Source organism: Stenella coeruleoalba (assembly GCF_951394435.1).
Source record: "Stenella coeruleoalba genome assembly, chromosome: 7".
NCBI classification, from domain to species: Eukaryota; Metazoa; Chordata; class Mammalia; order Artiodactyla; family Delphinidae; genus Stenella; species Stenella coeruleoalba.
Window position 1 is genome coordinate 19,866,394 of NC_137153.1, and position 15,712 is coordinate 19,882,105.

The 15,712-nt window shown below is 51.8% G+C and overlaps 1 protein-coding gene across 3 annotated transcripts in view; it reads right to left on the reverse strand.

Annotated features, from left to right (window-relative positions):
* DPYSL2 (dihydropyrimidinase like 2) overlaps positions 1 to 15,712 on the reverse strand; it is a 116,027-nt gene that overhangs the window by 15,020 nt on the left and 85,295 nt on the right. For all 3 annotated transcript variants that reach the window (XM_079927782.1, XM_079927784.1, XM_079927783.1), the window contains exons 5-8: positions 14,054 to 14,115; positions 13,493 to 13,573; positions 12,677 to 12,745; positions 7,407 to 7,527 (exon numbers count right to left, since the gene is read on the reverse strand). In XM_079927782.1, the coding sequence (XP_079783908.1) occupies positions 7,407 to 7,527; positions 12,677 to 12,745; positions 13,493 to 13,573; positions 14,054 to 14,115 (333 nt within the window). The remainder of the gene's footprint in view (positions 1 to 7,406; positions 7,528 to 12,676; positions 12,746 to 13,492; positions 13,574 to 14,053; positions 14,116 to 15,712) is intronic.

Sequence of the window (15,712 nt, forward strand, 5' to 3'; positions counted from 1 at the left end):
TCATATGTGGAATCTAATTTTTAAAAAAATGATACAAATGAACTTATTTACAAAACAGAAACAGACTCACAGATTCCAAAAACAAACTTATGGTTACCAAAGGGGAAACGTGGAGGGGAGGGATAAATTAGGAGTTTGGGATTAACATACACACACTACTATATATAAAATAGATAGGCAACAAGGACCTACTGTACAACACAGGGAACTCTACTCAGTATTCTGTAGGAACCTTTATGGGGAAAGAACCTGAAAAAGAATGACTATATGCATAACTGAATCACTTTGCTGCATACCTGGAACTAACACAACACTGTAAATCAACTACACGCCAATACAATTTTTTAAAAAATAATAGTCAATTTTTGATTTTTCCACTTGATGGAGATACCCTGAGGAAAGCGACTCAGTAAATGTGTGTTGAGCTGATTGAAGGGTGAGATATTTTATTAAGTAAAGGCATCAGAGCTGGAGTTTGATCCCAGGCCAGCCTCACCACCACCGGGAATTCACCTCTTCTACCTGCTCCCACCAAGGGCTCCCCCGCTCCCACAGTGGTCCTGCCAAGTGGGCCCTTTTCTCCAAACCCAGGGCCCTCAAGGCCAAACACTCCTCAGTCTGGAATGCGTCTCCTTTCCTCTCCGCGGCCTCTTCCAAGACTTTATCTCTTGGTAACACAGCACTACACCCACTCTGGGACAGCCGCTGCCCTGAGAGCTGGCTCCGGGAGCTGGCCCCTACCCTGACCCCAGCCTCAGGAATCTCACAAAGGACGCTCTGTTCCGCCAGGGAGTGTTAGAGGCCCTAGAGGCCCAGCAGGCAGCTCACTTGAGGAAATCGGTGACAATCCCCAAGCAGGAGGGAGGGCTCCAGCACTCAGGGGAAGCCTCCCTCTGAAGGAAGCCCCAGGAAGAGAAGGGTAATGCTCAGAATCACCTGGAAGGTCCCCAGCGTTCCTGACCTACTCAAAGCCTCCCAGGCACGACGGGGTCAAGGAGCTGCTGGGCAGCTGCAAAAACCACTCTAGCTCATCCCAAAGGAGTAAAACCCCGCAACAAGAAGGCCTCGGCTGCTGCAGGTACAGGTCTATGAAATGCAAATGGCTGACCAGGCCCCAGCTCCCCCAGGGGCCACAGTTTTCGACTGGAGCATCGGCCAGAATTGGCTGACCTGAGGGTAGCTCTTCCAAGCCAGCCAAGTCTGGAGGTCCCACGGGCTATTGACTGAGCATGAAGGTGAGGTCTGGGCGAGTCACTAGGAAAACAAAGGATCCGCAACCCTAAAGGTTTCCTGGCTTTGTGGACATGAAACCAATCAAGAGACAGAACTGCCTGGAGAAAAAGAGTGGCTGCCAGTCTTTGGACATCCTTGCACGAGCATCAGTAGTTTCCTGATTTCCCGTAATTTGATATTCCTCACCCTCTCCCTGAATCCGCACTTCAGTCCTGCCTTTGGAAACTTGAGTACAAGGAGGGGCTGGTTCCTGGAATGTGTCCTGAATCCTACAAGTGTGAGTGCCCTTGACCTCGGCCTTCATCTTACTCTGCAAAATACAAGTCAGATTTGGGTGGAGGAGCCGGTAGAGGAGACAGGGCCCTTCCCCTCCATGCCCCGGCCCACGCACCTCGCCGCAAGGGAATGAACTCGGCCTTCGGCCTATGCAAAACCCAGACGTGGTCAGAATTCAAGGCCACTGCTGACCAGACCTGCCTCCTTAGACCAAGGCAGAGCCAGGACTCCTGGGCCGGGGCCAAGCAAAGATGTGGGCACTTAGAGAAGGAGAAAGACATCTTTCTTTTTTTAAAAATTGGAGTATAGCTGCTTTACAACGGTGTGTTAGTTTCTGCTGTGTAACAAAGTGACTCAGCTCTATGTATACATATATCCCCTCCCTCCTGGACCTCCCTGTCACTTCCCGCCTCATCCCACCCGTCTAGGTCATCACAGAGCACCGAGCTGAGCTCCCTGTGCTATACAGCAGGTTCCCACTAGCTGTCTATTTTACACACGGTGGTGTATATATGTCAATCCTAATCTCCCAATTCGTCCCACCCTCCCCTTCCCCCTTGTGCCCACACGTCCATTCTCTACGTCTGCGTCTCTATTCCTGCCCTGCAAATAGGTTCATCTGTATCATTTTTCTAGATTCCACATATATGCGTTCATATACGATATTTGTTTTTCTCTTTCTGACTTACTAGAGTCTGTCATACAGAGTGAAGTAAGTCAGGGAGAAAGCCATCTTTGCAGCTCATTCCTGCTTTGCCCTGTTCAGGGATTCAGAGGTCCTTGCTGTCTTTTGCGTTTTCTTCTCTTCGGCCCCCAAAGGCAGGGCAGGAGTTACACCGTCCTGAGGAGGCCTCCACCTCCGCCCGCTTTATAAACACTGTACCTGAGACAGCCATGGATGGGCTCCTGGACCTCGGTCAGGCCGCAGACACCACTGCACTGCATGCCGGAAATAATTACCACTAATAATAATAAACCACCAAACAGGCTTCACTGGCCTTTCTGCCCTCCTCCAAACACGCTTCTGATGTTTTCTTCGTGGCAGTTAGACCTTCCTGCTCTCCTTCTGCGGGCAAAGTCTAAACTGAAGGATGTGATCCCAGGCCGGCCTTTGGCAGGCTCCCTAGGATGGCTGGGAACAGCAGTGCTGGGGGTGGTGTTTATTTACAACGGGCCTGAGTGCATTCATGAAGAATAAAGGAAGGCTGGGGGTTAGATATGTTTGACAGCTTCCGGCCGGGCGGTTAGTCATTTCCCATGAACGAGAAGCAAGAGGACAAATCCAGAGCAGAAACAACGGAAAATCGTGTGTGTGTGTGTGTGTGTGTGTGTGTGTATTTCAAAACACAGCCACAAAAGCACAGTGAGAAACTACACAAACACTGGGAATTCCCTGGCAGTCCAGTGGTTAAGACTCTGCGCTTCCACTGCAGGGGGCGCTGGGTTCAATCCCTGGTCAGGGAACTAAGATCCCGCAGGCCCCTTGGCACGGCCAAAAAAACAAAAAACAAAAATCTACACAAATACACACACACACCACTCTCCCTCTCCTCTCAGGCCAGAACTCAACACCCTGGCACCTGTCCATGGATAACCCTGTCAGATTTTGGTATCAAGAGTGGTTCTAAAAGAACGGAATCTTAAAGTTTTCTGAACTGGCTCTGGGGTTTCTGAAGTTGGCTCTCTAATCTGATGTGATTTAAAGCACTAATGACTCCACTCCCACTAGTTAAGAGAGCACTGATAGTACATGGCATGATGGGGCAAAAGAAATGCACAAAACACCACACCCGGTACTTAAAACAGGCAAAGTTCTGGGTAACTGTGTATTTGACACCTTAGAACATTTCTGTCAAACCGAGTATAACAAGATTAGCTGGTTGTTCCTAATTACACTGGACAAAGTGGGGAAAGGCAAGGATGACTCAGGGATTCAAATTCCCAGCTCAAGGGTCCCATAAATGACCCAAACGTTTCTACATCGGCCCCAAAAGACATCCTCATCTCCAGTGGCCTCAGCGCTAAACCAGCTGAAAACTGAACCCAGAGTCTCACCCTGCAAGTGGCTGAACTGAATTCCCAACTTGCAAGCATCTGCCATTAAGGTGAGGGTATTCGGCTGCAACGGCAACTCTTCCGCGTCTCCAGCCTGCCAGCCCACCCTGTAGACTCCAGACTTGCCGGTGCCCATATGGCATGAGCCAATTCCTTAAAATGTGTGTGTGTGTGTGTGTGAGAGAGAGAGAGAGAGAGAGAGGGAGGGAGGGAGGGAGGGAGGGAGAGAGAGAGAGCGCGAGCGAGAGATTGGTTGTGTTTCTCCAGAAACCTGACCAACACAGATCTTGGTGAGATTTTATGACATTCACAGCCCAACCCATGGGCCACTCTCTGGGTTCAAGATTACTAGGTTGTGCATTAACTTAACACGAAGGAATCGTCCCCCAGGTTGGGTCAGTCCTCATGGGGCCCGTGACCATGTGCTTCTCGTTACACCGCCACCATTCCCACTGACCCGCAGGGCATAGGAAGTCTCGTCTCAAGTTTGGGTTGTGAACGTTTCTGCATCTGGGTTCCGGGGGTGGGGAGGGGGGGAGGAGGGGGAGGGGTGTGCACGGGATGAGGTCATCAGGCACTGCCTACGCGCCACCACTCACACACGGAAGGCATCAGCGCCATGCTCGAACCCTCACGCGGACAAAATGCAGACCGAGGGTGCCTGTTCGTGAGAAATCCCGACACTGGATCCTCAGTGGAAAGAGAGCAGGCCCGGAGTCTGGAGCTAATTTCCCACGGGCTGGATGACCTGGGGCAAGATAGTCAATCTCCGCATTGCAGTTTCCTTTCTGTGACATGAGCCTATTACATCGACCTGTGTCTAAGTTCTTTTGAAGAGTGAAAACTGCCCAAGGTATCGTGCTGCTGGCTGTGTCTTCATTTCCTTATCTGCAGAGTGGGGCTGGTGACACGCTGTCCTGTGGAAGGACGCAGAATGAAGGAAGCAGCACGGGCAATGCAGCCCCGTGGAAACAGTCCTCACTCACGCTCTATCTCACACCTTCACTTACCTAAACACCTCCTGTCTTGGATTTAGGACCTGCAGGTCTCTGGGTGCGAGGCACGTGGAGACCAGTGAGGGGAGACGCTACTGCTCTAGACATTGATGGGGTTCTGCTTTTTCAACAGCTCACATGCGCATAGAGATGTTGAGTCGCTTTACACAGCCTGACCCCTCTAAGACCGGGTAGGGGGCTGCAGTGCGTGTCTGAACAGTGGCGCCTTCCTCTGTGCTCTAACCATACTTGGCTCGCACCTCTTTGATAAACTATTTCCCATGTGACCATCTGCTCCTGCACCCTCCCACTGCTAGTAAAGGAGCTAACAGGGCTGGGCCCATTCCTCACCTCCAGCTCAAATGCCTTAAGTATCACATAGTTAAAGTTTGTGGAATAAATAAGGGAACTCTCTATTTTACAGGGGAAGAAAAGGAGCCACAGCGTGTTGGCAGCGTCCCATACCTGCCTCCAGGGTCCAGAGGAAGGCACCCGAAGCAGAAAAACAATCCTCAGCAGAAAATCCTTGCCCCAGGTCAGAGGCATCTTTGCTTTGCTCTTCTAACAAGCCCAAAGTTAAACCAGCCCTTCACTCTTTAATCATCATAGTAGTAGGTACCGTTATTACATAGCCCTTACGTGCATTATCTCATTTAAGCATCATCCTTTTGCCTTGTCACCACGACTATCCTCCCCTGCAGATGGAAAATGAGACCTAGAGGGGGTAAGTCACCTGCCCACCATCACTTGCTAGCGCCTCGTGGAGCTGGGATTTGATCCAGGACAGGATACTGATCCCAGAGCCCTAACGCTCGATACAGCTTTATGTTGTATTGTATGTATATGTATGTATCACTGAAGTGGTCCCTTCTTGGTGCTCAGCCCCCAATACACACACAGGGTCTAAGTCATAAAGACAACAGAACGACATCCTGGGGTGCTGAGTCGCAGCTATTTGAGAGGGCCTGGACTCCAGCTCTGCGTCTTCAGTTGGGAAAACTGAGACGCAGAAAGGAGAAAGGAGCCTCAGCACTGCCGGCAGGGAGGCCTGGAACCCAGAGCTCCCTCTGCAGCCCCAGAGCAGGGCCAGTGCCACCTGCCCCAGAACCGAGACACCTCCATCTTGAAATCCAGACAAGTGAGAATCCGAATTGGAAAACATGGCCTCGGTGTTTCAATTCTGCTAAACTGAATGTTTAATTATATTAAAACTATATTAAAATGTTCGCTTAACTTTCTGTCTCTTATTTTCACCTGGGTATGGTACGGTTCCTAAAATAAGCTGCCCCCAACTTCCCCTTTGCACACGTCGTGCCAGCTGTCCACCCCACCCCGCTACACGGAAGCAGCGATTCTGTGATTAGCGTTGGGCGCTGAGGCTGATTCCCGTATTGCAGATGTGTGCCTGGGTGATAAAGGGCCCAGGTGAGGGAGGGTCACCGACAGTAATCATCCACTTGTCTCCTAGAAACAACTCAGAGCTGATTCTAAGTGAATGTTCAATTTCAAAAAGGCAGTTCCTTCGAGCTGCCAGGAGAGGGCAGGTTTCCAAAAAACTGGTATCGCAGCAACCATTTCATGAAGAGCCTAAGGACAAAGGCCCCAGGGGAGTTGCAAAGAACAGGGGCTAGGAATTCATTGCTGGGTCCATCTAGAGGCTATCAGCTCCTGGGACAGGCTGACTCAGCGGTCATTGGGCAATTTGTTCTAAGTCTTGCACCAACTCACCCACCAGTGAAAAAATCCGGATCCACGTGGATCACACCCCACAGAGAACCAGAAACAAACCAGAGGGGTCAGAGTGCTCCCTTGCTGACAGAGAAAGAAAGACACATGGGGAGAGATAAAGGAATCAAAAAAGAATGAGGGGTCGGGGGGGAGGGGGAGAGAGACACCAAGAAAGTGGTACAGAGACCAGGAGAAAGCTAGAAGAAAGTCAAGAGAGAAATGGAGACACCGAGCTGGAGAAATGCAAAGAGGCAATCGGGTTGGGAAATAAAATGGGGAAAGAGGGAGGAAGGAAGAAAGGAGGGAGGGAGGGAGGGAGGGAGAACTCTTCTATGATACTCGTGTTCTGATCCAGCCAAGACCCACCCCAAGTCCACTACACAGGATCAGGCTTTCTTTCTGTAAGTGGAGCTAGCTACACTCCCAAGCACAGACCACGTGTTGCGATTACCCGTACTCACAGTCAAAGGCAGGTTCAGTAGGTTCAGTGCTGCATTCATAATGCATTAAGGTGCTCACAGCACGTCTCCTGGAAGCAGCACTTAGTATATTAGTTTCCAAGAACCTTCCCGCTGGAACAGAGGACCAGCCTCAGCCCAGAATATGTCGCTGTAATCTACAAAGAGCCACTCCAGCACAAGGAGAACAGGACACGAGGGCGGCCAGGGCAAAAGCCCCATCCTACGCCCCCATGAGACTCACTCACACACCCCAGCGGAAATCACTACCAGCCACGGAGGGGAACGGCGCTTAGCCATAGAAGGTTCCCCAGGATTCTGCGGCGCATGGACTGACGTCATCTGTGTATGTGCCTGGTCCATGTAGACTGCGTCAAACGAACTCCAACTTTTCTACGGAAGTGGGGGCAGGAGGCGGGTGTGCCCGTCCACCCACCCTGCGCTGTGCGCGGCTTTAAATAGACGCCAACATGGCCGCGGCCCCGGAACACAGCAAGAAACTGGAGCTCCCCGCCGTGCCCAGCTGTAATTAGGTTAATGCTGGAACGTGAGGAGAGCAGAACGACCCACTTGGCAGGAGGGGTTGGAAAAGCAGCCTTCCCCCTCCCCCCTCCCCTCCCCCCTGGAACCTGCGCGCAGTCAGACCGCAGGCGGCACTTACCCTTTTTCCGGGCCTGGGCGATGACTTCCGCGGCACTCTTGCTCATCACCTTGGTGATGTACAGGGGGCAGTTGGTCTGGTTGGCTATGGTGATGGAACGGTTCACGGCTTCGGCCTCGACCTGCAGTAGAGCATCCAAGCGTGAGAACTGCACCCACACTCAGTCTGTCCCCTGAGCCCGTCTCTACCCTCCTCCCACTGGGAGAGGCCACGGTGAACCAGAGACCCCTGTGTCCTCAGGGCTCTACCCTGAGTGGCACTGCAGGCGGGGGATGTGACGTGCCCAGTGTCTCTCAGTATTGATTGGTTGAAAGGATGGGGCAATTCCCTCCTGGCCCCTGTGGATGGTTCTAAGCGTGGTCGGCATCGGCTGGGGTCTGTAAGACATGCAGATTCTCAGGTGCCTCGGGCCCTTCCCCAGACCCACAGGATCAGTAACTCTGGGGGTGGGACCCAGAAATGTGGCTCTTATGGACCCCAGGTGATGTTTACACTTGCTAGTGTTGGAGAACCACGATGCTTGGAAACCAATGGCTCCCAGTTTGGTGCATTCACTCCCGGGGCATGGTCTCCAGTCAAAACATTCAGTGATGAATTTTTGAGCTGGGCTTCTGTCCCACGCCCACAAATGAAGCCAGCATCATCTAAGAAACAATGCGACCTCACAGGGCTCTGGGAACGGAGCAGGCAGATTTGTGTAAACCAAAGGCCCCTCTGTATAGGCAAACCGCATCATCGCCAGCCACAGACTGGTACACCCTTCAGCACGAGACGGGAGGGCTGCTCTAACCAGAAACCTGATTCTTTACGCATGATGCTTCAGCGAATGATGTTCCAAAGACCCCAAGGGATTACTGCTAAATAACCCCAAGGGATTACTGATCAGGTGAGACTAGTTCTGAGACCGTTATACCGTACAGGGGAATCAGCAGTGTGTGCTTGGCATGAGCAGCTGAAGGGGCAAGTGAGACGATGTAACAGAGGACCTCAGAAAGCCTTTTGCTCCCTCCCGATTCCTGGCAAAAAGGCTGGCTTCAACTCTTCCAGGCAAGGGACTGGGTCTTCCTTGGTTTGTTGCATCCTCTGGGCAGTTCTCCCGGGGTAGCACCTGGTACCCAGCAGGTGCTCAAAAATGTTTACTGAGCAAATAAGTGACTTCATTTTGGGTTAATGGTTAAAGCTAGGCTGTTCCATAAAGAGCTGCTACTTTTCATAAGAAATGACCGAGCTCTGGACTGAATCGTCTTAGCTAACCAGTCTCTACGGCAGCTCGGCCAAGAGCTGAAGTTCCGCAACTGCGCTAAGGGGTGATCTGATTTAATATACGAGGACATCCTTCACATTTGGTCTCTTGGGCTTCAACTATGTGAAGCGAGATGTCTCGAGACGCAAAGGCAAACCAAACAGCTCTTGAAAAAGCTCATTAAACATCCAAGTGTTTTTAATTCCTGGCATAGCTGAACAATCGGCCTCCGCTCTCCTGGGCTCCAGTTGCAACACAAGGGCCTCTAGCCCAGGCAGCACAGAGGAGGGACGTCTTGCATCTCTGCGGTCACCATAAAAGTCCACAGGGTGAAATGCAAACAGGACGCCACTAGAATCTGCATGGCTTCCAGGGGTGCAGGTGACTGCCCAAATTCACTGTCCCAACCCAGACTCTTCTGAAAGCGAACAGAGGCGCTATTCATAACTTCACGGGGTAACGGGTTTGGACCCCGGGTGAACCAGAATGCACAGTCATGCTGATTAGGGAGTAAATGGAGCAGAAGTGCCAGTTCTAGGGGGCCCTACCCTGGAGCACTGGCTTCTGTGAAGACTGCTTTGGTGGGAGAATCTGGGCCCCAGGGCCCTGTCTGGATTGGCTCATCCGCTGGAAGGTGAGCTCTGAGCCCTCCCCACCCCGCAGTCGGGCAACTGCCGTGAGGGCAGAGGCTCTAAGGTCACCTCGCGGAGAGAGAAGGTCATGTAAACCCCACGTCTCCACGTTTCACCCAGACCATGGAAGGATCCACGTGTACCGTTCTGGTGCCCATGTGTATGCCTCCGCTATTAACATAAACTGTCTCACACACAGTGAACTCTGGCTTCAATATTATGACAACGGTATTACAGTTTAAACACAAAATTTTGTATTTGTCTCCTTACAAAGCTGTCAGGGATTTAGGGGGTCACCTAAGCCCTGGTTTCTGGTTTTAAAGATGGACCACCCCAAGGTCCAGGGAGCAAAGCAACCTATACAGGCACGCACAGAAGTGTCAGTACACGACACTCCCCTTGCGGCCCAGGTCCCCAGCTGTCTGCATACCCCAGCCGTCCCATGCTTCAAGGCCCAGTTAGGAGGCTCCCTCCTCCATCAAGAATCCTGTCACCCTTACCTCCAGTGCCCCACTCTCCTCCCAGACACCAGTCTTGTGTGTGTGTGTGTGTGTGTGTGTGTGTGTGTGTGTGTGTGTGTGTGTGTTCTGTGCCACATCACATGGCTTGCGGGATCTCAGTTCCCCGACCAGGGACTGAACCCAGGCCACAGCAGTGAAAGCCAGAATCCTAACCACTAGGCCACAGGGGAACTCCCCAGACACCTGTCTTACAGCTGTAACTGGCTCAGAACTCCATCACATGCCACGCCCCTACTTACTTTGCATCTCCCCCTCCCTCCCCAGCTTGTCTGGAATCCCTCTCAGAAGGGACCACTTTCTCATCCACTTCTATGTCCCCCACAGGCCTCCATCATAACACATAACAGTGGTGCTTGGGTACCACTGACGGACAGGAGGTTTCTAGATGTCCACATCCCCTATCGTCTCCCTTTCAATCTCCTCAGCTGAAAACTGGGGGAAATCCGACTGGCAGTCTCACACGGTTGGGTTGGAAAGGCCAGCAGAAAGAAGAACAGGTTTTGTGTGGTTCAAGCACAAGTTAACCATCATGATGCTGGCGATGGCTATAAAATCAGGAAGGAACCACATTTTTGTATGTTCTTAACCGTTTCTTGCGCACTGGCGACATCCCCTTACCGGACTCTAAAGCTCAGTTCCCTCAGGATGCGTGCATGTTTTATCCTCTTTGTCTCTTACAGAGGGTTTAACACGCTGTTAACAGATCCCTGGCGATGAACTAAAAAACCACCCCCAGCAGCCAAAGGAGAAGGGGGTGGCTGGCGCCTGGCAGCTCACGGGGCTGACCTAGAGGTGCACCTGCTCAGGGGAAGCACCGCACTGGGCCCGGCCTAGAGTCGGTGCCTCTGAATCAGCTGAGAGGCAGGTGACCGTGGAAAGCAGACAGAAGAGAAAGTCCCCAAAGCAGCCTCTCGTGAGACCGCAGGACCCTCCCGAGGAGCCAGAAGCTCCCCGTGTTGGAGCGTTGCCGCTCTGCCAGCCCCTAAAGGAGCCTTCCCAATCTACGGCTGGGGATTCTGAGTTCACAGTGCAACAGCGGCTACAAGAGGAGTCTCCCGGGCCTCAATGTGGAAAAACAGGTGTGATGTTTGTGGTCAAAATAGCAACGAGGACCCCTGTCCTCTGATAGCTTTGGCCTGTTCAGTAAACCCAGGGCGGGCTTGCTTTCTATGTGGGGTTTGCAGGGACCTGGGGATGCAAAGCAGAGGGTGGGAGAGACGGAAGCAAGCCCCAGGGAAGGCTCTGAAATGGAAACAAGTGCGCGGCTCTCACGAGGAGCCCCGGGTATCAGGAAGAGGGGCGTTTGCTCTTCTCAGAGGACAATACCCTCTTCCTCTTCCCAGCTGATCCAGCCCAGCCACCGGATGAGGTGAGAGTCCACTTTCCAATGAAGCCCAGCCCCAGGTGTCACCACCTGGTTACACAGGCCCGCTGGCTTCCCACTGAGCTTGGGTTCCGGGGTGTGTGTGTGTACACACTGAGGGGTCGGGAGGGCTTGCACTTTCTAGCTCTCTGATGCTAAACTTCACACCCCCCTGATTTCTTTACACGAGACACACTTCACTGCAGGACACCTCCGGGCAGCACCACACACAGGCAGCAGAATGGAATGGGTCCCCTGGATCCAGCCGTGCAATGGACTGAATGGCGCCCCCTGGAGTTGTGAGAAGGAGGCTGTGTTGCGTTGCCCTCACAGGACGCTCTAAAGCTGAAATGTGGGCTGTTACGCAGTGTCTGGCACCTCTGGGTGCTCAGGAAATGCTAGCTCCCAGTGGGGCTTACAAGGAAAAGAAGGGAGAGGTAGCCCTCTGCCCCTCCTGGAGACCTTGCAGCTCCAAGGCCGATCCCAAAACTGTTTCAAGACTGAACGCAGGGCCAGCCACCTCCAAGGAGGATGGGTCTGGGGACCGTCATGCCTGCGCCGCCCTTCCCACTCCCACAGCTTTATCCAGGGAGATGCGGTTAAAATGATCACCGAGGCCAGCCTTGAAGGGGAAACAAAGGCACAGAAAGGAATCTTCGGAGTATCTGTGCAAGTACCCCTCTCACCCAGCAACTCCCTCCACCTGTTTCCAGGAGGAAAAATCCTAATTTTAAGTCACCATCCACTCCCGTGATGAGTTTATCTGCCCCCTCTGCCTGTCTCTTTTCCTGGAAGGACAAAAATCTATTCATTTCCATGAGACCCCCCAGCATCCTCTGCTCAGAGCTGCCGAGTCCTCCAACGCCTGCCCTTGAGCCTTTCCTTCAAGAGCCTGAAAAGCATTCAGAGGCCACAGATTCTAATTTAGAAAAACAGGTTCTCTGTCCCGTAAGATGTGAGCACGCCCTTCTCACTCACAACCCTCGCCACCCAGGACGGTGACTCTCAACGTCGGGGCCAGCAAGAACCCTGCTCTGAGTTTTCCCTCCTCGATTTTGAAAGATTCTGTCTACCACACTCTGCTGATTATGTTATACCCTGTGCAGACTTACCATGGAAAAACTTACGGTCCCCCTTCTGCTTTCTAGACACTTAGAAGAGCTGTTATGGTAAGATTCTGAAGGCCCTGGCTTATGAACCACAAAACCCCAACTGCTGGATGCTAATAAAAAGCTGTTTGTGTCTGTCTACCCAAGAAAGGGCTTGAAGAATTAGAGACAGAAAGAGGAGTCTTTAGGCTAAACAAGCCATGCTGCTTTACCCCACAGCACAGTCTAACCCTTCACTTCGCCTGTGTAGACGCTTCTCAGGGGGTGATGTGACTTCTCAGAGGGACCAAAATCAGCACCCGAGAAGCCCAATTCTCAACAGGCAGGAGGTGGGTTCTCTGTGGCTCTGGTGGCGCCCACCCCAGAACAAGGATTCATGCATTCCGTCCAACAGACGCTCACCTCCTCGGGCCGGCTCAGCACATGTCCCTCAGGGCCCGTGATGCCCAGATCCAGGATCCTCTGCTGCTCCTGCAATGTTTAAAGAAAAGCAGACTTTCAGGGAGAGCTGGACCTTAGATGGCTCTGACTGCTGAGACGTGGGTAAAAATTACTCGGGCAAGACCTCAAAATGGCACGCTGGGGCTTCCCTGGTGGCGCAGTGGTTGAGAGTCCGCCTGCCGATGCAGGGGACGCGGGTTCGTGCCCCGGTCCGGGAAGATCCCACATGCCGCGGAGCGGCTGGGCCCGTGAGTCACGGCCACTGGGCCTGCGCGTCCGGAGCCTGTGCTCCGCAACGGGAGAGGCCGCAACGGTGAGAGGACCGCGTACCGCAAAAAAAACTGGCACGCTGACCACTTAGCTCTCATCCCAAGACCCCACGAAGAGAGGGCACGGTACCCTGCTTCCACTGCTGCCCGAGCTATGACAGATCAGTTACAGCCTCCCAAATATGTGCAGCTGTCCCCTGGGATGCCGAAAGCCAATGTGTCCCCAGCCCTGGGCTACAGTGTAAGATATCTATACGTGGACATCCACAGGCAGCCGCGTCACAGCGCTGAGAGGAAGGACTTCTCTGTGGAAAGGCTACAGGTCCTACAGAAGATGCCGAGCGGCACGTGCGTCCCCAACATTCACGCTGTCAGTGAGGCTGTTTGTACAGTCCTACTGGGTCACTCCGCTTTTCCCCACCGGAGCTGAGCTACGGAAGCTGCTCCACTCTCGAGCCTGCCTCTCACCCTGTGGGTCACGTCGAGGTGAGGAAGAGAAAGCACATACCTCTGCGATGATGTCGCCGTTTTCCGCGTGGACTTGAGCAATCGCTCCAATGTCCCGGATCACACTCAGGACTTCATAGATCTGAGAGAGGGAGGGGGTGGGATCAGAGACAGGGACCTCTGTCTTCCTGGTCACAAGTACAACACCTCCCTGACAGCCACAGGGACCAGCACAGGGACCCCTCGCCGCTTCTATTAAGGCCGGCTTTTCTGACACTCTCGAGGCCAGTGGTAATTAACAGATAATTAACAGAGGCAGGATAACCTAAAAGGGCTTGAATTAGGAGAAGCTCTCGGGTGACACCTTCTCTGCACCAGGTTTGCTGAAGAGGGTCGGGGAACACCTCTCGGCCACACTGGCCCACGGCAGGTGGCTGATTCCAGAGCTTGGTGGAACACCTGTCCTGGGGGACCAGGGCACTGGGTTCGTACCCTCCCTAAAGGGAGTTACATCCGGGGCTTCACCCACCAGCCATTTCCCGTGAGCACTCACTGGAGGCAGCTTTCAAGACAACAGCAGTGGTCCGAACATACCGAATGCCAGTGAGCGGGCTTTTCTTACCTGGGAATCCGTTAGCTGGAAGCGATCTTTGAAAGCCATGTACACGAGGAAGGAATTTACCCCTAGTGGACAGACAAAACAGAGAGGTGGAGACGTGACAAACAGATAAACCAATAATCTGGAAGAGAATAAGGAAGTAATAATATTGCGCATATGTATGCAGAGAGACAGAAAGAGGGAGAGACAAAGAGAGACAGAGATGGAGACAGGGAGAGAATGATAAAGCGAATGTGGTAAAATGTGAACAACGGGCGAATCTGGCAACAGGGTGCATAAGGATTCTTTATAGTATTTTTACAATTTTCTCTAAAGTTAAAACTGTATCAAAATTTTAAATTGCCCGTATCTGTACACCCATGTTCACAGCAGCATTACTCACAATAGCCAAAAGGTGGAAGCAAAATGTGTCTGTGGATGAATGGATAAACAGAATGTGGTCCAGCCACACAATGGGATATTATCCAGCCTTAAAACGGAAGGGAATTCTGACACAGGCTACACTATGGAGATGAGCCTCGAGGACATTCTGCTAAGGGGAATACGCCAGTCACAAAAGGACAAATACTGTAGGATTCCACCTACAGGCCAAATTCATAGACGCAGAAAGTAGAATGGGGGTTGCCAGGGGCTGGGAGGAGGGCGAAGGGGAAGTTATTGTTTAACGGGTACAGAGTTGCATTTTGGAACGATGAGAAAAGGCCTGCAGATGGATGGTGGTGATGGGCACAACAATGTGAATGTCCTTCATGTCACTGAACTGCACACTTAAAAATGATGAAGATGGTAAAGTGTACGCTATGTTGTATTTTATCACAATTAAACGGGAAAAGTTAAAAATAAAAGTTGTTCCTAACGGTTGTGACTTTAACAAGAAGATGAATTAGAAGATCCTGCAGATGAAGAGCTATAATAAATGTCGTTTCTCCGGTAAACCGATTGCCTTTCAGGCCGATTTTTAAGAAACGTTTTTTTAACAAGAAAAGGGCTGTGAGTGTGACCAGCAGATGTCACAGTTCTCACCCTGGCATTTTAGGGTTCTTGCTGCCAGAGGCACCAGACCAAACATCCCTGCCCAACATTCATCACAATGGTAAACAACTGTACTGACAACCTGCTAGGCTTGGAGCTTAATTCAAGTTGTCGGGGATGCTGGAAGCTGCCTTGGTTCAGTGCCTCAGGACATCCCCGCCCTTGTCCCCTGCTAGGCAACAGTTGCTATGGGAACCCTCCAGGCTGATGGGGAGTAAATTTATTACAAGTATTGAATCCATTTGAGTGTCGGTACTCTCAAAAGTGGGAAAGGTCAAGGGTTACCTAGTTGCTGTCACATAGGATTCATTCATGCTGCAATGAATCTTAAGGTATCTAACCCAATAGCCTCATGTGAGATTTTTTTTCCTAATTGAGACTCATAAAATTTAAGTGATTTGCCCAAGGTCATACTAGCTAGCTTCTGGAAAAGCAGACAGATAAACCCAAGACTCCAGATTTTTATTCTAGGCTTTTCCTACCAAATCTATGGATAGCTACCAGATCCATGCCTAGATTTTACTCATAGCTCATGGCATTTCTGAGCTTAGCAGTCCCAGAACTCTAAAGCGTAGATACTTCCTGGACGATTAGGATCCAAAGAGGTCAACATGTTACCCCACGTGACCT